Raw genomic sequence first — 23,577 nt, forward strand, 5'->3', positions numbered from 1 at the left:
TTTGCACAGGGACCAGAAGTCCCGAGTCCATGGCCCAGGCCAGCCACAGAAGGGCTTGGAGCAACCTGGTTGAGCCCTGTGTCCAAGCCGAGCCCAGCAGGTCAGCATCTTCGAGGCATCTGACTTCCAAAGGCCCTGCGGGCTCCCAAGACCTACAACCCACTCCACAAAGAAACGCCTCCCCCCTCCAGCCTCCCCCTAAAACAAAGAACTCCTCTTTCTGGGCCCTCAGCATATCCATTTGGATGGCCAAGGCCCCCCTGTTCCCTGGCGCCCACCCCTGGCGTCCTCTTTTCTCCAGGACAGAAGTCACCCAGCCTCTCCATGGCCATTAGCTCCCAGCTCCTTTATCCCTAACTTCATCCAAGTGGGGATTGGGCTGGGAACCCCCTGACCCGTGCCTCAGTGTCCCCACATTCCCTTAGGGGGGGTGGACAGGAGCATTCTTCCTCTGAGATGGGAGATAATGGATCATTTGAGCCGAGGGGATGAAGGCAGCTATCCCGAGGGTGAATCAATATGGCTTGGCTGAGTGCTGTGGGCCTGATTGGGTGACTAGCCACCCTCTCCACTCAGGGGCAGCTGGGTCAGGACTGGGGCACAGCCCCCTTTTCCTGGGCAGGGCTGCTTGGAACCAGCTCATCTGTCTTTTTTCTCCATGTCCAAGAGTTCTTGAAAGAGCACAGGTTTGAAGAAGCTTCCCCCTAAACCAATCTGCCTCTCTACCCTTTGGGAAGGGGGTGATTATTTATTTATTCATTTATGCAAAGATTTTACTTTTATTATAATTATCCTACATAATAAAAGCCTAATATGCAAACTGTCCCCTGGACCAGGAGTTCGAGCACGAGTTCGACCACTCGCTATGACGTGCACTGACCACCAGGGGGTGGCGCGGAACATGGTGGGTGTCATTTGTGGATAAACAATCAGAACAGGCACTTTTCATCTAATTTACTGCAGTCCATCCCACCCTCTATGAAAACCGTGTTTCTGTCCTAATTTTGATTCCATCTAAACACCAGAGTTCTACAACCAATGACACGAGCCAATGAAATCTCAGACATCACGGCCCATGGCTCCTTCACAATATATGCGGAGAATTTCCCCTAACCATTGCTGAGAATTACGTAAAACATACTGTGAACAAACAGTATAATTGACATTGTTCACAGAAAAATGCCAAGGCCTCCTCTTCACAAAGACCACTGACTTCATCACTAAGAGGCAACAGACTGCAAATCAGAACCACAGAGTCATGCAGTCTTTCTTTCAAGGCCTTGGTCAGCAATACAAAAGAAGCCAATACTGGACAAAGATCGGTTTTCTGCCGTCCTGTTGTACCTTCCAAAGCACAGAAAGTTTGAGACCCCAGCATAATTGTTTACTTCTCCACGCTGACATATCACAACTTTCCTTTCATAGGGAATAAATAGAACCAACAAAATTAAAAGGACAAAAGAAAATCACCTTTATAAAAAGACTAGAGGGCCAAGACCGGTTTGGCTCAGTGGATGGGGCGTCGGTCTGCGGAGTGGGGGGTCCCAGGTTCGATTCCGGTCGGGGGCATGTACATTGGCTGCGGGCACATCCCCGGTGGGGGGTGTGCAGGAGGCAACTGGTCGATGATTCTCTCTCATCGATGTTTCTGGCTCTCTGTCCCTCTCCCTTCCTCTCTGTAGAAGATCAATAAAATATATTTAAAAAATAAAAATAAAAAAAAATAAAAAATAAAAAGACTAGAGGCCTGGTGCACGAAATTCGTGCACGGGGAGGTGTGTCCCTCAGCCCAGCCTGCACCCTCTCCAATCTGGGACCCCTCACTGGATGTCTGACTGCCCGTTTAGGCCCAATTCTGGTAGGATCGGGCCTAAACGGGCAGTCGGACATCCCTCTCACAATCCGGGACTGCTGGCTCCCAACTGCTCGCCTGCCTGCCTGATTGCCCCTAACCGCTTCTGCCTGCCAGCCTGATCACCCCCTAACCACTCTCCTACCAGCCTGATTGATGCCTAACTGATCCCCTGCCAGCCTGATTGCCCCTAACTGCCATCCCCTGCCAGCCTGGTTGCCCCCAACTGCCTTCCCTTGCCAACGCGGTCCCCCCCACAACTGCCCTCCCCTGCAAGCCTGGGTCCTCCCCAACTGCCCTCCCCTCCTGGCCATCTTGTGTCCACACATGGGGGCAACCATCTTATGTGTTGGAGTGACGGTCAACTTGCATATTACTCTTTTATTAGACAGGATCATGAATGAGAGCAAGGGACAGCAAGTGGTTTGCAGGTTCGTCAATTGGAACCTGAAACAATTCATCAGAGCATAATGTGAGAACCACAATGTCCCTGAAAGAAGTAGAACTTCTTAGCTGAGGACAAGTGCTCTGGATGAAATCTGGGTCAGTTCAATTCTCTATTTAGAGAGAAAGAAAAGAAGATCTGCCCTAACCAGTTTGGCTCAGTGGATAGAGCGTCAGTCTGCGGACTGAAGGGTCCCAGGTTCGATTCTGGTAAAGGGCATGTACCTTGGTTGCGGGCACATCCCCAGTAGGGGGCGTGCAGGAGGCAGCTGATCGATGTTTCTCTCTCATCGATGTTTCTAACTCTCTATCCCTCTCCCTTCCTCTCTGTAAAAAATCAATAAAATACATTAAAAAAAAAAGAAAGAAATGAAAATCTGCCAGGAGTTCAGAGTATTCATAATTTTCTCAAGCAAAACCCCTGAGCATGCAGGTGACTGATACATACTCTCAGGTGCACCAGGTGTAAGATGAGAAATAGCTTACACACAAATACTTGCATTTACCAGGTGTACTGGTTAATAATGCGGATTTTTCAATAGATGGAGTTACACATATGTTGATATATATGCGATCTGATATGTATGCTATTTTGTTGTATTGACAACAAGCTTCAAAACTTCATGTCAAATTTTCTGAAGGTGTTAACATCATAGATATTCTTACACTTAAAAATGTCAAATTCCGTGTCAGAAAAAGAGCATTTGCGGGAAGTTTTAATTCATTATTTTATTTTGAAGAAAAGTGCTGCTGAAAGTTATCGTATACTTCGGGAAGCTATGGTGAACATGCTCCATTTCAAGGTACTTGTGAATGCTGGTTTAAATGCTTTAAAAGTGCTGAAACTGGTTTGGCTCAGTGGATAGAGCGTCGGCCTGCGGACTGAAGGGTCCCGGGTTCGATTTCGGTCAAGGGCATGTACCTTGGTTGCAGGAGGCAGCTGATCGATGTTTCTCTCTCATCGATGTTTCTAGTTCTCTATCCCTCTCCCTTCCTCTCTGTAAAAAATCAATAAAATATATTTTTAAAATAAATAAATAAATAAATAAATAAATGCTTTAAAAGTGATGATTTCTATGTGAAAGACAAAGAACATCTAGGTCAATTGAAAAATTTTGAAGACCGACAATTACAAGCGTTATTGGATGAAGATGCGTGTCAAACTCAAAAGCAACTTGCAGAAAGATTAAACGTTGCTCAGCAAACAATTTCCCATCGTTTACAAGCAATGGGAAAGATTATAAAGGAAGGAAAATGGGTGCCAAATCAACTGAACGAAAGACAAATGGAAAACTGAAAAATCATCAGTAAAATACTGCTTCAACGGCACGAAAGAAAGTCTTTTTTGCATCAAATTGTGACTGGTGACGAAAGTGGATTTATTCTGAGAATCCCAAATGCACAAAATCATGGGTTGATCCAGGTCAACCATCAACATCGACTGCAAGGCCAAATCACTTCGGAAAGAAGACAATGCATTCAGTGGGATCAGGAAGGTGTGGTGTATTATAAGCTTCTAAAACCAGGTGAAACCGTTAATACTGGTCGCTTCCAACAACAAATAATTTGAACCACGCTTTGATCGTGAAATGACCAGAATGAGCCAGAAGACATGGCAAAGTAATTTTGCTTCATGGTAACGCACCATCACACACTTCAAAACCAGTTAAAGACACGTTAAAAGATCTTGCCTGGGAAGTATTAACCCATCCGCTGTATTCACCAGACCTTGCTCCTTCAGATGACCACTTGTTCCGAGAGATGGCACATGCACTTTCTGAGCAGCACATCAAAACGTAAGAAGTGGAAAATTGGGTCTCTGAATGGTTTGCCTCAAAACAAAGTTCTATTGGGACGGTATCTACAAATTACCTGAAAGATGGAGGAAATGTGTAGCTAGCGATGGACATTACCATGAATAAATCAGGTTGTAGGCCTGAGCAGGTTAGCAAATGCAATGAAGCTCCTTTAAGCCTCACTTGTACATGAAACTTATGAGGAATCTAGCAGAGTCTACAATAAAAGGGGTTTATATTGAGTTAAATGGGACTAAAAGATTCTCCTTTGGTGTTTTTATTCTGAGTGAGAAAGATAAAACATTGCCTGCACATTTAAAATTTTTCTCCAGTGTGAACTCTCAGGTGTCGAATGAGGGCAGATTTGTAGCAAAAGGATTTCCCACATTCAATACACTCATGCGGCCTTTCTCCGGTGTGAACTCTATGGTGTTTAATGAGGTTAGAGATATTACTGAAGTACTTCCCACAATCACTACATTCATATGGCTTTTCTCCAGTGTGAACCCTCTGATGCTCTGTGAGAGCCGAGTTTTGCCTGAATGACTTCCCACAGTCATTGCACTCGTATGGCTTTTCTCCTGTGTGAACTCTCCTGTGGTAACGAAAGTGACTATTGGACCTAAACGACTTCCCACATTCACTACACTCATAAGGTTTCTCACCAGTGTGAACTGTCTGGTGTTCGGTGAGGGTAGACCTGTGACTGAAGGACTTCCCACAATCAGGACACTCAAATGGCTTTTCTCCAGTGTGAACCCTGTGGTGCTGAATGAGGTGAGAGGTTTGACTGAAGGACTTCCCACAGTCACTACATTGATACGGCTTTTCTCCAGTGTGAACTCTCCTGTGCTTAAGAAGAAGGCTATTGCACCTAAACAATTTCCCACATTCACTACATTCAACGGATTTTTCTCTAGGGTGAACTTTGTCTTGTTTAGCGAGGGAAGCCTTTTGACGGAATGGCTTCCCACAATCAATACACTCACAAGACTTTTCTCCAGTGTGAACTCTCCGGTGTCTGTTGAGGTTCACAGTACATCTAAAAACCTTCTCACGTTGGTTACCCTCATATTTCACTTCACCAGAGCAGACATTGTGACACTGAACAACTTTCTGGGTGTGGCTGGCAGCTTTTTCATCTTCACCCCATTCACGATGACTTTTTCTCTTGAGAAATGTCTGTGAAATCTCAGTTCCCCTGTGTGGCTCCTCGGTGTTAGGAGGGGTCTGGTGCTGGAGAAACCCTGAGAGAGCTGGGAAGTCAACCCCAACCTGCCTATTGGTGGAAGGCAGCTCTGATAAGTAGAAGCTGAATCTGGTCATAAACGAGACCCTGTCCATAGCTTCTTGCCAGGGCTTCTCTCCACTAGAATCCTGCCGTCGCTGGTGAGGGTTTGCACTGAAACAGAAGTCTCTCCCACATGTGTCACTACAGGAGGCTTTCTGCTCAAAGTATGTTGCTTGTGACTCAGTCAGGTGCAGAATACCTTTTAACACCGAGACACACTGCTTACAGAGATGGGTCCTCTGGGTGGCTGGTGCTGTCTTAGAAGTCCTGATCTGTGACTCTCCTTGTATAGATACACTGTGGTCAGGACAGGACTCCTCATCTTGTGTTTTACGCCACCAACCTGAAACAGAAAAATGGCGAGGAAATGAATGCTGACTAAGTGACAAGAGGGAGTCCCACTGCAAAAGTGTGTTCCACATATTACCTTGGCTTCATGTAACGAGCTGAAAAGAAAAATATTTGCAGGAAGGATTTGAAATAGGTTGCTATGAAGTTCTGGCTACTTATGGTCAAAAACAAGGGAAACCTCAAACGAAATGTGACACAAGCATGGCAAGAACCACATGGAAGCGCGGAGGGATCATCCGCTCCTTCTTCGGCTCACAGCACTCAGCAGGGCTTGTAGGCTCGTGACTTGGGCAAACTGTGCAGGAAGTTGGTTACATCTTATTCCAAGTAAAATTCAATAAGTGAATAGCTGCTATCTGAGGTCTACTTACGCATGTAGGTGCACCTCAAAACACATCAGCAGGTCTGTGTTGGAGAACACTGCAGAAAAAAAACTTGCAGGGCGACAGGGGATGCAAAAAAGGCCGTAAGGGTGAAGGTAGCCAAAAAAAGCCAGGAAGTCACCGATAAAATAATGATTCCAAGCAAAGTAATCCAGTATGGAAAAGAAAAAGTATAAATGGCACTTGCAGCTAAACACTGTTGGAAATGCGCAGGTTCTTGGTATGATCTAAACATCATCACACTTACGTCATGCTTCGCCCAGTTGCAACTCAACAGGGCCGAGCCTCCTCTGAGATCCTCCTGCGTGTACACCTTGTTAAAATACACCACGGTTCTCCCTGAACCTTCTATTGTACAAGTACGCAACACCTAAACATCTCAAGTATAAATGGAGGACAGCAGAGGTGAGCAGCCAGCACTGGCCCAGGGCAGCTCAGCATGCAATGGTATTCAGGGAAGAGAATATTATAAACAGTGAAAGGGGCATCTCACAAGAACTGCCCCAGGGTAAATCCCACTACCTGGCACAGACTTTCAAAAAGAAGCTTTAACTGGAGAAAGGGCACAGAAGTGGAAACCATGGATGTGGACATAGTCACCTTCCTAGGGAGAGGAAGCTAATGCGGGTCCCATTCAGATGTCTGCAAGACTTATAACTTTCATACAATTCCTGCACTCTCCGAGACAATGGGTGTTAGGGATGTTTGGGGAGTCTATTGCTCAGGGCTCTCCACACAGCTCATCCCTGGTAGCCACAGCACTTTTGACAGGACAGTGGGGGGCAATTAGCGGAGGCCATGTCCTGGCTGTGGGAGAGAGAAAGCTACGGCTGAGGAATAAAAGGAAGAGAGGTCATCACCTCAGGACACTGGGAGAATGTGAAGGTCTTACCTACAGATGACACAAGTGCAAACACTTCCAGCATCGCATCGCAGTACAGAAGTCTCTGAGCCTCATCCAGGAGCCCCCACTCCTCCTGAGAGAAGGCAATGGCCACGTCCTCAAAGTTCATATCCTGTCATAACGGGGAGAGTACAGCCCATGATCAGATTCAATGTTAAGATTCTAAGTCTCTTATAATCCCCACCCTCCAGATCCACCTGCTCTCTCCACTCTACACATCAGAGAAAATACCAGGCCTTCATGCCATGAAAGCCACTGTCTTCTTTTTTAAAAAATATATTTTATTGATTTTTTACAGAGAGGAAGGGAGAGGGATAGAGAGTTAGAAACATCGATGAGAGAGAAACATCCATCAGCTGCCTCCTTCACATTCCCTACTGGGGATGTGCCCGCAACCAAGGTACATGCCCTTGACCGGAATCGAACCTGGGACCCTTGAGTCCGCAGGCCGACGCTCTATCCACTGAGCCAAACCGGTCAGGGCGCCACTGTCTTCTTATATTCCTACCGATATTTTGTCTTCCCACAAAAATAAAGGCAGCGGAGCAGATCGAGGACACCTGAGCTTGGGACCTCCCATGGACACCACACTGACTCTTATCAATAGAGCGGGTGTCAAAATCAGAGGTTAAAGAGAGAGGCTGGCCATAAAGAGAGGGTAAGTGATTTGATACCGGTCTTGTCAGGCAATACCCTTGTAGTCCCTCATGTTGTTTCTCAAAGACACCAAATACCTGGCATCTCACTTCACTCTCTCAACTCCAATCCCGAGGTGCTGAGGCCATTGCTTTGCACGACCTGCTGCACATAGTTCTTCGAACAACACTTCTCTCACACCGCTTCATTCCCAGAGGCACAACTTCCAAGGCAATGCAAATTTGCCCTGGCGAGGACAAATTGTTTCCTAGTCACCTTCTTTATCAAAATTATAGCTCACCACCTGCATAATCCATTTCCCCTCCCCCTTCTCCCTTACCCGTGCCAGTGGAGATTTTGAAGCCTGGGTAACACTGATCTATGCTATCTCATTCCCATCAACCAGTGTGTCACCCACAACAACAAAAGGCAGGTGGTTAGTTAAATGGCACCTAAGCTCTGTACCTAGAATGCAGCACCAAAACACCCTCCCCCCCCTTTATAAGCAATTACTCTAAAAGTCACCTCATTGGATCATCCAGACACCACCAGAAATGGACTCTCCCATAATTCACTCTTATGCCTATGTCAGGGTGCTGTGGCCATAAAATGCACATTCCCTCAGCCCCAGCCCCCCGGCCTCTCCTTGGCCTCTTATTACTCAGCATGTGTTGTCCAGAGAATGCCTGCTAACATCTCTCTCTCTTTTTTTTAAATATATTTTATTGATTTTTTACAGAGAGGATGGGAGATGGATAAAGAGTTAGACACATCAATCAGCTGCCTCCTGCACACTCCCTACTGGGGATGTGCCCGCAACCAAGGTACATGCCCTTGACCGGAATCGAACCTGGGACCCTTCAGTCCGCAGGCCGACGCTCTATCCACTGAGCCACACCGGTTCCGGCAACATCTCTCTCTTAACTGTCACTCAAGTCCCAACCCATCGGTTTCCCTCTCAGCCCACAAAGCCGTGCGCCATTCCTTAGACTGTAAATGCCTTATCTCCTCCATGACTGCCCCTCCTCTGGACAAGAAATACTCTCCTTTCAAAGGCTCCCTGCGTACTCTCGCCTCTGAGTTCCCAACTTCAGTCTTCCCACAAAGCCCCGCTACGACATAACACGGTGAAGCGACCACCTCACTGAGCCTTTATACCCCAAGGCCAGCATTCTCGCCCCTTTAATGCTCTGAGCCCTGTCCTCACCTCAGGACCTTTTCATCCACCCCACCCCACATTTCCCGAAGAACGACTTTCTTCACTGCAAAACTAGGAACGCCTACTTCACAGTCCGGCTACTATCAGAAGCTGAACGCATTATAACCCAAACCTTGGCATCCTATTCCTAAGGAAAATGTGGCAGTTTTTGCTTGTTTTTAAGAGTTCATTAATTAAACTCACTCACTCACACACACACACACACCCCCTATATAATAAAAAGGTAATATGCAAATTGATCATCACACCCTCACACAAGATGGCCAACCCCATGTGGCCACAAGATGGCCAGCAGGGGAGGGCAATTGTGGGCGATCAGGCCAGCAGGGAAGGGCAGTTAGGGGGGACCAGGCCAGTAGGAGAGGGCAGTTGGGGGTGAACAGGCTGGCAGGAGAGGGCAGTTGTGGGGGACCAGGCCAGCAGGGGAGGGCAGTTGGGGGCAATCAGGCCTGCAGGAGAGGGCAGTTGTGGGGGACCAGGCCAGCAGGGGAGGGCAATTGTGGGGGACAAGGCAGGCAGGAGAGGGCAGTTGAGTGTGACCAGGCCAGCAGGGGAGAGTAGTTGGGGGCGACCAGGCCTGCAGGGGAAGGCAGTTGGGGGGGACCAGGCCTGCAGTGGAGGGCAATTGGGGGGGACAAGGCCAGCAGGGGAGGGCAGTTGAGTGTGACCAGGCCTGCAGGGGAGGGCAGTTGGGGGCAACCAGGCCTGCAGGGGAAGGCAGTTGGGGGGGGACCAGGCCAGCAGGGGAGGGCAGTTGTGGGGGACCAGGCCGGCAGGGGAGGGCAGCTGGGGGCGATGGGGCCAGTAGGGGAGGGCATTTGGGGGCGATTGGGCCAGCAAGGGAGAGCAGTTAGGCATTCATCAGGCTGGCAGAGGAGTGGTTAGGGGTGATCAGGCTGGCTGGCAGGCAGGCGAGCGGTTGAGAGCCAGCAGTCCCGGATTGTGAGAGGGATGTCCCAGATTGGAGAGGACACAGGCTGGGCTGAGGGACACACACCCCCACCCCCCAGTGCATGAATTTTGTGCACCGGGTCTCTAGTATATATATATATTTCTTTATGAATTTCAGAGAGGAAGGGAGAGGAAGAGAGAGATAGAAACATCAATGATGAAAGAGAGTCATTGATCAGCTGCCTCCTGCATGCCCCCTACTGGGAATCGAGCCTGCAACCCGGGCATGTGTCCTTGGTTAGAAATGAACCCGGGACCCTTCAGTCTGCAGGCCGACACTATATCCGCTCAGCCAAACGGGTTAGGGCAAAATGCGGCAGTTTCAAATCCAAGCAGCTCCCTCCTCCCCATGCCTTTTCTCCAGTCTCATGTGCTTACACCTAATTTTCCAAAGTCTTCGGTAACTTAAAGGCTTTGGAGCATTGCTGGGTTAGATGATAAGCATCTAAATATTTTTTAAACAGCATGAAATACTGAAACATCAACTGCTTGACACGTTTTAATTCACTTGCTCTTAGTTTTTACTACAAAAGGTCTCTTACTTTGTTGAATGTATATTTTCCTGAAAGTCAGAGTGTGTTTAAAAGCGTGTTATTTGTTTTTTTGTTTTGTTTTGAAATATTTTATTTATTTTTTATATATATTTTATTGATTTTTTACAGAGAGGAAGGGAAAGGGACAGAGAGTTAGGAACATCGATGACAGAGAAACATCGATCAGCCGCCTCCTGCACACCCCCCACTGAGGATGTGCCCGCAACCAAGGTACATGCCCTTGACCGGAATCGAACCTGGGACCCTCCAATCCGCAGGCCGATGCTCTATCCACTGAGCCAAACCGGCTTTGGCAAAAGCGTGTTATTTGTGAAGGGGTAGAAGGTTTGTGTTGTCCAGTGAGTCAGGACCTGCTCACCCCTGACGTCCAAAGGGACCCCTTCTCTCCTAGTAAGCTAAAGTAGTCCCACCCAGGCTCTCTCCTGTGGCTTAAGCTCTTATAACTGAGCCTAGACTTTCTTAATTTCCACCGCTCATTCAGAGTCCTTGACACTATCACTGAAAGCCTCAACAGGTCTTCCTGCTTGGCATTGAGGAACCTCTCTCCCCCTTTCTACTCTGCTTAAAAGTCATACACTGCCCTGACCGGCTTGGATCAGTGGATAGAGCATCAGCCTGCAGACTGAAGGGTCCCAGGTTCGATTCCGGTCAGGGGCATGTGCCTTGGTTGTGGGCACATCCCCAGTAGGGGGTGTGCGGGAGGCAGCTGATTGATGTTTCTAACACTATATCCCTCTCCCTTCCTCTCTGTAAAAAAATCAATAAAAATATATATTAAAAAAAAAAAAAAAAGTCATACACTGCAGAGGACACCGCGTCAGGAGTGATCCCATAATAAAGGGAAATAACAAAGCAGACCAGGAGGCCAAGCAGCTCTTAGCTACACCCCATATAACACCCGAATACACTCCAGAGGAGCTTCAGTCCCTAGTAGCTCTTGGGGCTATGCAGGAAGATCCACGGTTAAAATTTCAGGGAAAATATATCCTTCCCCAGGGACAGGCCCGTGATATCTTACAGGCTATTCACAATTCCCTATGCATAGGATACATTTACAACTCCTAAAACCCCTCATCACGTGTCCTAGCCTAGCCTTCCTACTACAAGAAGATATCACCAAAACCTGTTCTACTTGTTACTCAGTATCTCCCCAAGGACAGGTTAAATTAGACCTCCTTCTTTCCCCACTCATCAGGCACGGCGCCAAATCGCTGGACAAGACTGGCAAATTGACTTCACTCACATATCTCCTATTAAAAAAACAAAACAAATATCTCTTATCCCTCATCGTTAGTTTTTCAGGCTGGTGGAAGCATTCCCCACTGCGTCTGAAAAGTCCTCAAGGTCACACAGCTCCCATTCAGCGTATCCTTCCCAGATCCGGCCTCCCCACCTCATTACAATCAGATAACGGACCTGCTTTCATGTCTCAAATGACTCAACCGGTCTCCTCCACTCTGAACATCCTGTGGAATGTACACTCCTCTACCAGCCCCAACCTTCAGGCAAGATGGAAAAGGCAAATTCCTTCATTAAGTCGCACCTAACTTAATTAACTCTCAAAACTAAAGAACCTTACATTCCTCTCCTACCGCTCGCCTTTATGCACATCGGGGCAATCCCCCCATGCACCCTCCCGTCTTAGTCCCTGTGAACTCATGTATGGAAGACCCTCCTTATTAGGAAACTTCCCTTCCACAGAGACCCCCCTCAGAGACTACGCCCCCATTTTAAATCTCATCCAACCATTACTGAGAGAACATGCTGATCAAGTCCTCCCTCCACCTTCATCGGGAGCCATCCCCCCTGCTCCTCTACAGCCAGGGGACTGGGTCCTCCTAAAGGAAACCCACCCGTCGAATAATTTACAGCCCCGATGGCAAGGCCCTGATCAGGTACTGCTAACCACCCCACTGCAGCTAAACTCTCAGAGCAAACCCCGTGGTTCCACCTTTCCAGATTAAAACCCATCCTCAGAACACCTCCATCACGTGACCTGGAGTCCCCTAACTGTTACAGCCACCAGATCGGGCCCACCAGACTCCGCCTTACCCTCATCTACCGCTCACCCAATGTAGATGCAGCCCCCCAATAATCAGTCTTTACCTGTCCCCGTAACCCACCATATCCGACACAAAAGGGCGGTTCAGATAATCCCTCTCCCCATAACCCTGGGGTTGGACCTGGCACAGGGGGCCTAACCACTGCTCTATCCCCTTTGGAAATCCTGTCTCAGGACCTACAAGCTCTGGATGCGAGCAAGGGGCACAACTGGGAAAACAAGGACCTCGCCCCCAGGGTGACCTCCCCTCCCCCAGCCAATAACTAGGCAGGCAACCGAGACCCCTGATCTTTTCCCCTAAAGATCACATCTAGGCCTCAGCTGTATGTCAGCTCCAGGCCCAGAAAAGCAGCAAAGCAGACAAGTGACGCTGCGGCAGCCTCAGGACCAGCTTCCGCCTCCCGAGTCCCTCAACGGGACCGTTTCCCAGCCTTCCAGGTGGCCTAATCTATAATAATAAAAGTATCGCTTCTCGGCCTTTTGGCTAAGATCAAGTGTATAATAATAAAAGTGTACTATGCTAATTAGACCAGCCAGCTGAGCGACCTTCTGGAAGACCTTCCAGATGAAGCCAGGACGGCAAGGGCCGAGGCAAGCTGCCCTGGCTGTGAGGGCCCAGCCCCCTGCACAAATTTTGTGCATCGGGCCTCTAGTAAATTCCTAATTCTTCACCGTTTTGGGCCCCGTGTGTTCCACCTTCGCGACCCTAACATCCATGGCCCCAGCGTCCTGAGAATGAAAGTAAAACTCCTCGTGCAAAACCACACCTCATCTCGTTGTTGCCTTTAGATCCAAAACAGGCCCGGGTTTCCGAGTCCTCCCAGCTCAGTGTCACCATCACGTCCTCACAAGGTGGCACTGCAGCCTCCCACCCTCTTCCCCATCACCCACGTGTCACCCACCAGGGACTCACCATTCTGGACGCTGGGACCTGGGCGGCAGGACCGGAGCGGCAGGACCTGAGCGGCGCCGGCCCCCAGGCTGGAGGGTTCAGGGGGGTCGGGCTGCGGGAACGCTGTGAGCAGAGAGGCGTCCGGGAGGCACGGGGACCCCAATCTCGGTCTGTTGGGGCTCCAGGGGCCTCAGACACACCCTGCACCGCAGGCAGCGGCCTCCCAGGCCTCCCCCTACTCACGTCCAGTGCCCTGAAGCCTTTGACTCTGTGAACAAAGACCTAAGAGGTTAAAAGGACTGCCAGGAGGAGGAAGCCGGAAGTCCCGCCCTAACCGGATGCACACACGAAATGCCCGTCAGCTCCGCCCGCGTGGGCGCACTGCCTTCTGGGTAATGTAGTTTTCTCCGCTGCGCTGCCCAGGGGAGTACTAGCATCCCAGGTGAATGAATGAAGGTGTTGTGGCCCAGCAAGGGACGCCTGGGGAGGGACAAGATGAGATCAAAGGCCTGGCTAACTGGAACAGACTGACGCATCTCCAAGGTGAAGAGGGTGGAAAAGAATGCAAGAGATCCACCAAAAATATATATACACAGGGGAGAAATGGGAGACATCAACAATAAAAATATACATGTTGTTTTTTTTAAAATTTTAAAATAATGTAGCCCAACTGGTGTGGCTCAATGTTTGAGCCTCGACCTATGAACCAGAAGGTATGGTTCTTTTTTTAAAAAAATATTTATTTATTTTTAATTTTTTATTGTTTGAAGTATTGCATATATTATTAAATGTCTCCTTTTTCCTCCAGTGACCTCTCCCTGGCAACCCCCATCCCCCAGCACATGCACTCAGCTCCCGAGTGTCTGTGTCCATTAGTTATGCTTATATGCATGCATTTACACTGAGCGGCCAGATTATCATTTCTGAACGCATAATAATCTGGCCACTCAGCATGGGTGGGGTCTGGCCAGCCTGGCCAGCGGAAGGGAACATGGGTGGTTGTCTGGCCAGCCTACTGGTCGAACTCCTGGTCGAGGGGACAATTCGCATATTAGCCTTTTATTATATAGGATATACACTGAGTGGCCAGATTATTATGCGTTCAGAGATCACAATAATCTGGCCACTCAGTGTAAGTCCTTTGGTTGATCTCTTAATGCCCCCACCCCACCTTCCCTCTGAAGTTAGATGATCTGTTCAATGCTTCTATATCTCTGAATCTATCTTTGTGCATCAATTTATGCTGTTCATTATATTCCACAAATGATGAGGTCATGTGACACTGGTTCTTTTCCAGGTCAGGGCACATACATGGGTTGTAGGCTTAAATTCCATTGTGGGGGTGGGGAGGGGCAGGAGTCAGCTAATCAGAGATTTTCTCTCATCATTGATGTTTTTATCTCTCCCTCTCTTTTCTACCCTCTAAAATCAATAAAAAATATTTTAAAGTATATACATGTATGCATAGGCCATGGACATATACCATACTGTGGTAAGGGACTAGAAGCAGTGGGGGCAGGGTAGAGGGAGAAAAGGGGGTAAAAGTATGGGGGGAAATTGGGAACATCTGTAATAGAGTCAACAATAAAAAATAATAGTGTGCACAGTCGGCATGGCTCAGTGGTGGGGTGTGTACCCATGAACCAAGATATCGCTGGTTCAGTTCCAGGTCTAGGCACATGCCTAGGTTGGGGACTCCATCCCAGCAGGGGGAATGCAGGAGGCAGCTGGTCAATGATTCTCTCTCGTCATTGATGTTACTTCATCTCCCTTTCTCTCTAAAAAACAAATAAAGACATTTTTAAAATGAACCGTGTTAAGATTGATTTGACTCGACAACAGCAAAGGGAGTGTGGGCCATCACATTTTCTTCCAAGACGTGTAAGCAAAGTCATGCCTTGCTCTGTCTTTATAGAGAATGTCCCAGGTAGAACTTTTAGGGAACAGGAACCAGCCTGGAGCCGGTCTGCCTCAACTGGGCCTGTAGTGTTTGAGTTCTTGAATCCATGCAGAAAATATTTTTTTTAAATATATTTTATTGATTTTTTACAGAGAGGAAGGGAGAGGGATAGTTAGAAACATCGATGAGAGAGAAACATCAATCAGCTGCCTCCTGCACACCCCCTACTGGGGATGTGCCCGCAACCAACGTACATGCCCTTGACCGGAATCGAACCCGGGACCCTTCAGTCCGCAGGCCGACGCTCCATCCACTGAGCCAAACCGGTTTCGGCATGCAGAAAATATTTCACAACACAAGTTCTGAAGATTTTGAGGGAACACTTATTAAAGCTGGGGATAATAATAATAATAAAAAAAGTAGGGCTTAGAATAGAACAAGGAACAGCAGAGAGGCTAGCCAGGGCTCCTTTGGCTCCTAGAATCACTGCGGGAGGGAGAGGCCACGCGCCCCTGGGTCTGGGTGAGGCTGGATCCCGGGTCCGGGTGAGGCCGCGCGCCCCTGAGTCCGGGTGAGGCCTCGCCCCTGGGTCCGGGCGAGACCAAACCAGAGGGAGTCGGACCTGCATTACCACCATTTGTCCACCACCCAGAGCTGAAAAGTCAGTGCTGACATGTACACATAAGGAACTGGTGGACACTGAAAATGGGTCTCAAAAGAACTGTTGGCCCAGAAAGAAACTCACTACAGACTGATTCATTTGCCTGTCAGCATAACTATTATTGCTCGTCTCACATTCGGTTCTTATAAGTATATTTCTAGTAACACGTGATCTCACTCATCTAGGGGAAATGATGAACAACATAGACTGATGAACAAGAACAGACCCAGAAACAAGGAGGCATCGATCGGACTGTCGGGCCTCAGAGGGAGGGGAGGGGAGGGTGGGGGTAGCGGGGAGAGATCAACCAAGGGACTTGTGTGCATGCATACAAGCCTAACCAATGGTTAAGGACAACAGGGGGGTGGGGTGGGGGATGGGAATGGGGGGATGAGGACAAATATGTGGCACCTTAATCAATAAAGAAAAAAAAAAAAAAAAGAAACACTGCAGGAAATAAATGAGCCAAAGAGGGGGGTGGGGGCTGCTGTAAGCTCACTGGAGAATCCGAGAAAAGGAGGCCTTGAGCACAGGTTCAGGAGATTAGTCTAGGATGAGTTGTCACTGCTCATTGCTGCCCTGGTTGCAGGTCAAGCAGGATCCCTTAAAAGCTTAGGAGAGCCCGGCCAGTGTGGTTCAATGGTTGAGCATTGACCTATTGCAATTGGAGGTCATGGTTGGATTCCCAGTCAGGACACATGCTCAGGTGGTGGGCTGGATCCCCCATTGTGAGGCATGCACTGGTTAGGGTGCAGACAGGAGGCAACCAATTGATGTGTCTCTCTAATTGATATTTTACTCTCCTTGTCACTATCCCTCCCTTCCACTCTCACAATGGAAAAATATCCTCGTGTGAGGATTAACAACAACAACAAAAACTACATTTATACTCAATTATATTTAAACTTTTAAAAAATGTTTAAAATGTGCCACTTCCCATTATTTTACTGTTTTATTAAGAATGTTCTGGAGCAAATTTGTTGCTACTGTATCAGTATGTTAAAAAATAAATATAATGGGAAAAAATTTTTAAAAAATATATTTTATTAAAAAAAAAAAATATATATATATATATATATATATATATATATATTTTATTGATTTTCTACAGAGAGGAAGGGAGAGGGATAGAGAGTTAGAAACATCAATGAGAGAGAAACATCGACCAGCTGCCTCCTGCACACCCCCCACCGGGGATGTACCCGCAACCAAGGTACATGCCCTTGACCGGAATCGAACCTGGGACCCTTCAGTCCACAGACCAACGCTCCATCCACTGAGCCAAACCAGTTTTGGCGGAAAAAAATTTTTTTAAAAATATAAATAAATATAATGATGTGCCACTGAAATATGATGTCCATGTTCAGTGCCATCATTTTGGCAGTTTGAACCTGGAGACAATGAGAGTCTTTACACCGGGGAAATTAACAAATACTACAAACCTATACTTCCCTTAATGTATTACGGAATGCTTAGACTTAAAAAAAGAGTGGTGGGAAATGTAAACAATGCAGACTAAATGTATATGGTACATTGAACACAGGATAAAAATTGAGAAAAACAGCCCTGGCTGGTTTGGCTCAGTGGGTAGAGCGTCAGCCTGCGGACTGAAGGGTCTCGGGTTCAATTCCCGTCAAGGGCACATGCACAGGTTGAGGGCTTGATCCCCAGTAAGGGACATGAAGGAGGCAGCCAATCAATGATTCTCTCTCATCATTGATGTTTCTATCACTCTCTCTCCCTTCTCCCTTCCTCTCTGAAATCAATAAAGATATATTTTTAAAAATCGAGAAAAACAATTTTTCTCCCAGTATTCAATACCTATGGTTCCATATGGCAGAGAAGTCACTTGAGTCATTGAGGAGTGAGTAAAATTCAAACATATGTCTTAGATGCTGCACAGTCCTCCTTCTGACTAAAATAATGAATTTATTTAAACAATATAAAAAAAGATTCTGAGCTGATATTCTAACAAAGGAGATAAAGACAGTGTAAATAAATGTATGAAATAAACTATCATTATAAAAATTACTTAGAATAAATGGATTTCAAGTGAAATAGAGTTAACAATATGTTCATTTCAGGGGCTACTATTTAAAAAGGTTAATCATTGTGTGTGCTGGCAGGGTTGCAGAAAAACTGGAATTTTTATATGCTGTGGGTTAGTGGGAAGGCAAAATCAATCACCACTTTGGGTCACAGGTCTGCATATTTTAAATGTAAAACAAACATTCCACTACAGCCAAAACCGGTTTGGCTCAGTGGACAGAGCGTCGGCCTGCGGACTCAAGGATCCCAGGTTCGATTCTGGTCAAGGGCATGTGCCTTGGTTGCGGGCACATCCCCGGTGGGGGGTGTGCAGGAGGCAGCTGATCGATGTTTCTCTCTCATCGATGTTTCTGGCTCTCTGTCCCTCTCCTTTCCTCTCTGTAAAAAATCAATAAAATATATTAAAACAAACAAAAAAAAAAACATTCCACTACACTGCAACCATTTGAGAAGTAAAACATGTCTGTATAGAGAACAGAACACAAATATTCCCAGCAGATTTACTTATAATACCTCAAAACTTGAAATAACCCAAATCATAGACAGATCAATAGATATAGTAGTTATCCAATAGTATCCAGCAATAAAAAAAAAAAAAAAAAATCAAGTACTAGGATTCACAGAAGCATTACTGTTGAATCTCAAAATAATTGTGTAGCATGGAGGAAACCAGCACTTGTTAAAAGAATATACACCAGCCGAAACCGGTTTGGCTCAGTGGATAGAGCGTCGGCCTGCGGACTGAAAGGTCCCAGGTTCGATTCCAGTCAAGGGCATGTACCTTGGTTGCGGGCACATCCACAGTGGGGGGCGTGCAGGAGGCAGTTGATTGATGTTTCTCTCTCATCGATGTTTCTAACTCTCTCCCTCTCTCTTTCTCTCTGTAAAAAATCAGTAAAATGTATTTTTTTAAAGAATATACACCAAATAGTGCCTATAAAACTATGAACAATATGAACTATTCCATTCTAAAGAAAGGGAAATCAATGACTGCATGGAGGGCTGAGAAAGGCAGAAAGAGAGATAATGAAAGGGTTGGAGGAAAATACAGGATGTGGCCAAGTAGGCTCAGAGTAGTTGGTATGGAAAAATCATAATTAATAGATGATAATACAAGAATAAACTTGTCCTCAGCCAGTGTCCTCAGTTGGTTGGGTGTCGTGCCATTCACTGAAAGGTCTCTGGTTGGATTCCAGATCAGTGCACGTCCCCAAATGGATCCTCAGTAGGGGGCATGCAGGAAGGCAGCAGATCTGTTGACCCCTCTCTTACCCTTTCTTTCTCCCTCTAACCCCAAAACATGAATGAAAGTATTTTCTAAATTATTTTTTTGAAAAGAATAATCACTGCCGAAACCGGTTTGGCTCAGTGGATGGAGCATCGGCCTGCAGACTGAAAGGTCCCAGGTTCGATTCCGGTCAAGGGTACGTACCTTGGTTGCGGGCATATCCCCAGTAGGGGGTGTGCAGGAGGCAGCTGATCGATGTATCTCTCTCATCGATGTTTCTAACTCTCTATCTCTCTCCCTTCCTCTCTGTAAAAAATCAATAAAATATATATATATGTATATATATATATATATATATATATATATGTATGTATGTATGTATATAAAAATTCGTAACTTAATTTTAAAAAGAATAATCACTGTGTTTTCGGTACTTTCAACTGTAAGTCTATTATTGCCCAATCCTGTGTAAGAGGTATAGGTGAGTTTATTTCCCATTTAAGAGTTTCACAGTTTTATTTCCCTTTCAAGGCTCACCAAATAGTACACATTAGAAAAGGGCAGTTTGTTGCATGTCAATTCTTATTTCCTGGGAGAAACAGCCTTGCCTCAGTGGCAGCAAATATTGGCAAGCAGTGAAGGCTATTGCCATGGGAATCCACAGGAATGTGTTTACAAAAGACATTATCTTGGAACTGATTATTGCATTACTGTTGGAGACCGGGTGTAAGCTGACACGGTCCTTGCACCTGAAGGGGCTAACAAGGCTGGATCCCTACCCACACAGTTTTCCCAGACTTGTCTGGATGGCGGCTATCAGCAGAACGAGAGCAACCCTTGCATGGCTTGCCAAGAAGTCTGTAACTATTTACTGAGAATCGGCCTGATTTACTGTACCGAGAATGTGTCCTTCTACTCTCTCTCTCCCTTAGAGATGAAGAGGAACAAATAATACATTCCTCTTCACAGACCTCCTATTCAGTATTTGTGTATAAAAGGCATTACAGAGTTAATAAACTCACTACAGTTCCTCCACTGACTCGCAGTCCTCCCGATCCCGCTGTCCTGTCTTTCTTTCTGTTCTCAATTCCCACCTCCCTACCTCAGCCCGGTTCAACCGTCAGGCTGGCCCTGACACATTACTAGAGGCCCAGGGCATGAAATTCCTACACCAGTAAGGTCCCTAGGCCTGGCCGGCGATCCCGGCCAATTAGGGCCTTCTGGCTGCAGGATGGGACCTTCCTTCTGGCTGCCAGCTGGGGCTTTCCTTCATTCTGCGCTGCACCCTGGTGGTCAGCGCATGTCATAGTGAGCGATCGAATAGCCTGTCTCCTGTGCAAACCCCTGAGGGGACAATCTGCATATTAGGCTTTTATATATAGAGATCCTTTCTCTAGCTTTGAGTCATTGCCTATCAAGCAACAACCTTGAGGTGAACACCCGAGCGGGGCCAGCAGAATTCACAGTATCTTTATATTATTTTGTGTGCCAGTGACTTCAGCTACAGGAAAGTTATGGAGGTCCTCAGAATGTCCTAAAAGATGATACAAGCCACAGGCCCTGGAATAATTATGGACTAAGGTCCAGAAGAGGCACTTTTCATCTCTGTAGGGAGCGGTTATAGAGTTAACCCTTTGCACTCGCTTGCTTTTTTCCTCGATTCCTTTATTCTACTCGGGATTTAATTTTTTAAATACCCCAGATTTTACAAAGCGCAGCAGTAGAATAAAAAACTGGAGTTTCTTTTCATACAAACTTATTTATTTGGATTTTTTTATATTTCAAATTATTGATACATTCAATACAATTCGACATATGAGCTGCTACCGATGCTAACCGTGTCGAGTCACACTCGACATCCGAGTGCAAAAGGTTAAGCCTCGGACTGACCTGCTGGCAAAGCCGCAAACAAGTCCCAGCTTGGAGGGCACAGCCCTCTAAGCATAATTAAGCTTGATCTTGTGACTGCTCCCTAGATCTTTCCTGGGTAGCTAGTGGGCTGTGGGCGGTGCAGCAAGTGCTGCCAAAACAAGTGAAACTCACAACAACATTGTAAATTACCTTGTTTACCTCTGACTATAAAATAAAGCATCAGCTTTGCAGTCTGGATCTGTTCTGTGGCCTCAGCCAGGCACAGAAGATCCACCTAGACCCAGCTTATTCTCTTTGTCTGTCTTTTCTTCATCCTTCGACGGCCCTCCCTCAGGCTCGCCGAACCCTTGGCTGTGCTGGCATGGCACAATCTCGTTCAACTGCAGTCTCTTCCGTGATTATGAAAACAGTGTTTCCGTCCCTATTAGTTACACCTCAGAGATTCACAACAAATGAAAACAGCCTATGAAATTTCATATATAATGGCACATGGGCCTCTTTGGAGCACGTATAGAGTAGTTCTCCAAACATTGCTGAAACTTATGTAATACAAACTGTGAACAGAGATCATAATTCATATTGTTTGTACAGTACAACAAAGGCCTCCTCTTCAGGGTGACCAGTGTCCTCACCAATAAAAGAGGCACCTAACTTCAAATAATACAATAATTAATAAGTGATAATACAAGAATGAACTTTTCGTCAGCCAGTGTCCTCAGTTGGTTGGGTGCCATCCCATTCACTGAAAGGTCTCGGGTTTGATTCCACTTGTACACTTTCTTTTACAGCCTTAGGCAGCAATACAAAATAAGCCAATATTAGACAAATAGTGTTATCTACTATCATGCTGTGCCTTCCAAAGCACAGAAAAGTTTGGGACCCCAACATATCCATTTACCTTTCCATGATGACAGATCACAACTTTCCTTTCAAATAATCCCAGGCATTGAATAGAACCAACAAACTAAAGGCACAAAAGAAAAAAAAAAACAATTTATAAAAACATAAATGGGAGCAGAGGACAGTAAGCAATTTGCAAGTTGGTGAATTAGAACCGGAAACAATTCATTACAGCATAATGTAAGAACCAGAGTCCCTGAGAGAGGCAGAATTTCTTAACTAAGGACGGGTGCTCTGGATGAACCCTGGGTCAGTTCCAATCCCTAGCCAAAGATAAAGGAATGAAGGTCCTGTTAAGAGCTCAGAATAATCATAATTTCCTCCAGCACAAGTGAGAACACAAAATTCATTTCCCCTAAGCACAGGTGTTATGAACGAAGCACATTTTTCATGTAGTAGACGTGAAATTGTTTCAGCCACAAATACTCACGGGGACATCAATGGGGTATTAGGTCCGGTCAGGTTGACAAATGCAGATCCTTCAAGTCTCAGTTGTACCTGAAGCTTATGAGGAAACTAGCAGAGTACAGTAGGTAGTTGGGTTACATCGGAGATCTGTTCCTTCGGTGCGACATAACACGATTTTTGCCGTAAGTTGGAAGCCACCTACATAAGCACCTACATCACTCACATGGAGCACAGACACAGCAGTAATGAAGTGAAATAGCAAAAAAAAAAAATTTAAAAATAACAATTCCTGACATTTACTTGTGGCAAATAAATAAGAGAAAACATAAAGCACATATGTACATACGTCAAAATGACGAGACTTTTTTTTATAAATACTGTAAATGGGAGATGGTGACATAACCACGAAACAACGTATGTCGAGTGTGATGTAACCCGAGGACTGCCTGTATATCGTTCTATAAAAGGAGTTTATATTCAGTAAATGGGACCCAAAATATCTCCTTCAGTGTTGCCATTCTGAGTGAGAAAGATAAAATATGATCTGGAAATTTAAGGCTTTTCTCCAGTGTGAATTCTCAGGTGTCTAATCAGGCTATGTTTCTGGCTAAAATATTTCTTACATAAACTACACTCAAAGGGTTTTTCGCCAGTGTGAACTCTGTGGTGTTGAATGAGGTTAGAGCTCTGACTGAAGGACTTCCCACAATCACTACATTGATATGGTTTTTCTCCAGTGTGAACTCTCTGATGCTCAGTGAGACTACAGAACTGCATGAAAGACTTCCCACAATCACTACACTCATATGGCTTTTCTCCTGTATGAACTCTGTGGTGTTTAAGGAGGGCAGAGCTCTGACTAAAGGATTTCCCACAATCACTACACTCATATGGCTTTTCTCCAGTGTGAACTCTGTGGTGTTTAAGGAGGTTAGAGCTATGACTGAAGGACTTTCCACATTCACTACATTGATATGGCTTTTCCCCCATGTGAACTCTCTGGTGCTCAGTGAGAGCAAAGATTTGCCTGAAGGACTTCCCACAATCACTGCACTCATATGGCTTTTCTCCAGTGTGAACTCTGTGGTGTTTAATGAGGGTGGAGATCAGACTGAAGGACTTCCCACAATCACTGCACGCATATGGCTTTTCTCCAGTGTGAACTCTGTGGTGTTTAATGAGGGTGCAGTTCTGACTGAACGACTTCCCACAATCCCTGCAGGC

General features: G+C 46.3%; 2 protein-coding genes across 2 annotated transcripts in view; both read right to left on the bottom strand.

The window, feature by feature from the left end:
• Nucleotides 1-3,587: 3,587 nt before the first annotated feature.
• Nucleotides 3,588-13,583, bottom strand: LOC114229981 (zinc finger protein 501-like). Its single transcript, XM_054713283.1, has 3 exons — nt 13,357-13,583; nt 7,010-7,133; nt 3,588-5,726 (listed from the first exon to the last, which is right to left on the bottom strand). Exons 1-3 carry the CDS (start codon nt 13,357-13,359, stop codon nt 4,408-4,410), a joined length of 1,446 nt encoding a protein of 481 aa, XP_054569258.1. The 5' UTR covers nt 13,360-13,583; the 3' UTR covers nt 3,588-4,407.
• A 7,362-nt stretch (nt 13,584-20,945) lies between these two features.
• The window catches only part of LOC114229608 (zinc finger protein 551-like), a 35,535-nt gene continuing 32,903 nt past the window's right edge, over nt 20,946-23,577 (bottom strand). The window contains exons 5-6 of the mRNA XM_054713317.1: nt 21,944-22,009; nt 20,946-21,834 (exon numbers count right to left, since the gene is read on the bottom strand). Coding sequence (XP_054569292.1) covers nt 21,961-22,009 — 49 coding nt within the window. The 3' untranslated portion in view covers nt 20,946-21,834; nt 21,944-21,960. The remainder of the gene's footprint in view (nt 21,835-21,943; nt 22,010-23,577) is intronic.

The sequence above is a fragment of the Eptesicus fuscus genome, chromosome 25, assembly GCF_027574615.1.
Source record: "Eptesicus fuscus isolate TK198812 chromosome 25, DD_ASM_mEF_20220401, whole genome shotgun sequence".
In the NCBI taxonomy this organism is placed as follows: domain Eukaryota; kingdom Metazoa; phylum Chordata; class Mammalia; order Chiroptera; family Vespertilionidae; genus Eptesicus; species Eptesicus fuscus.

Bases quoted from the DNA above. Each gene is read 5' to 3' on its own strand.
- LOC114229981 (XM_054713283.1), bottom strand. The intron at 5,727-7,009 runs GTAAGACCTTCA...TTTCTGTTTCAG, and splicing joins TGCACTTGTGTCATCTGTAG to GTTGGTGGCGTAAAACACAA.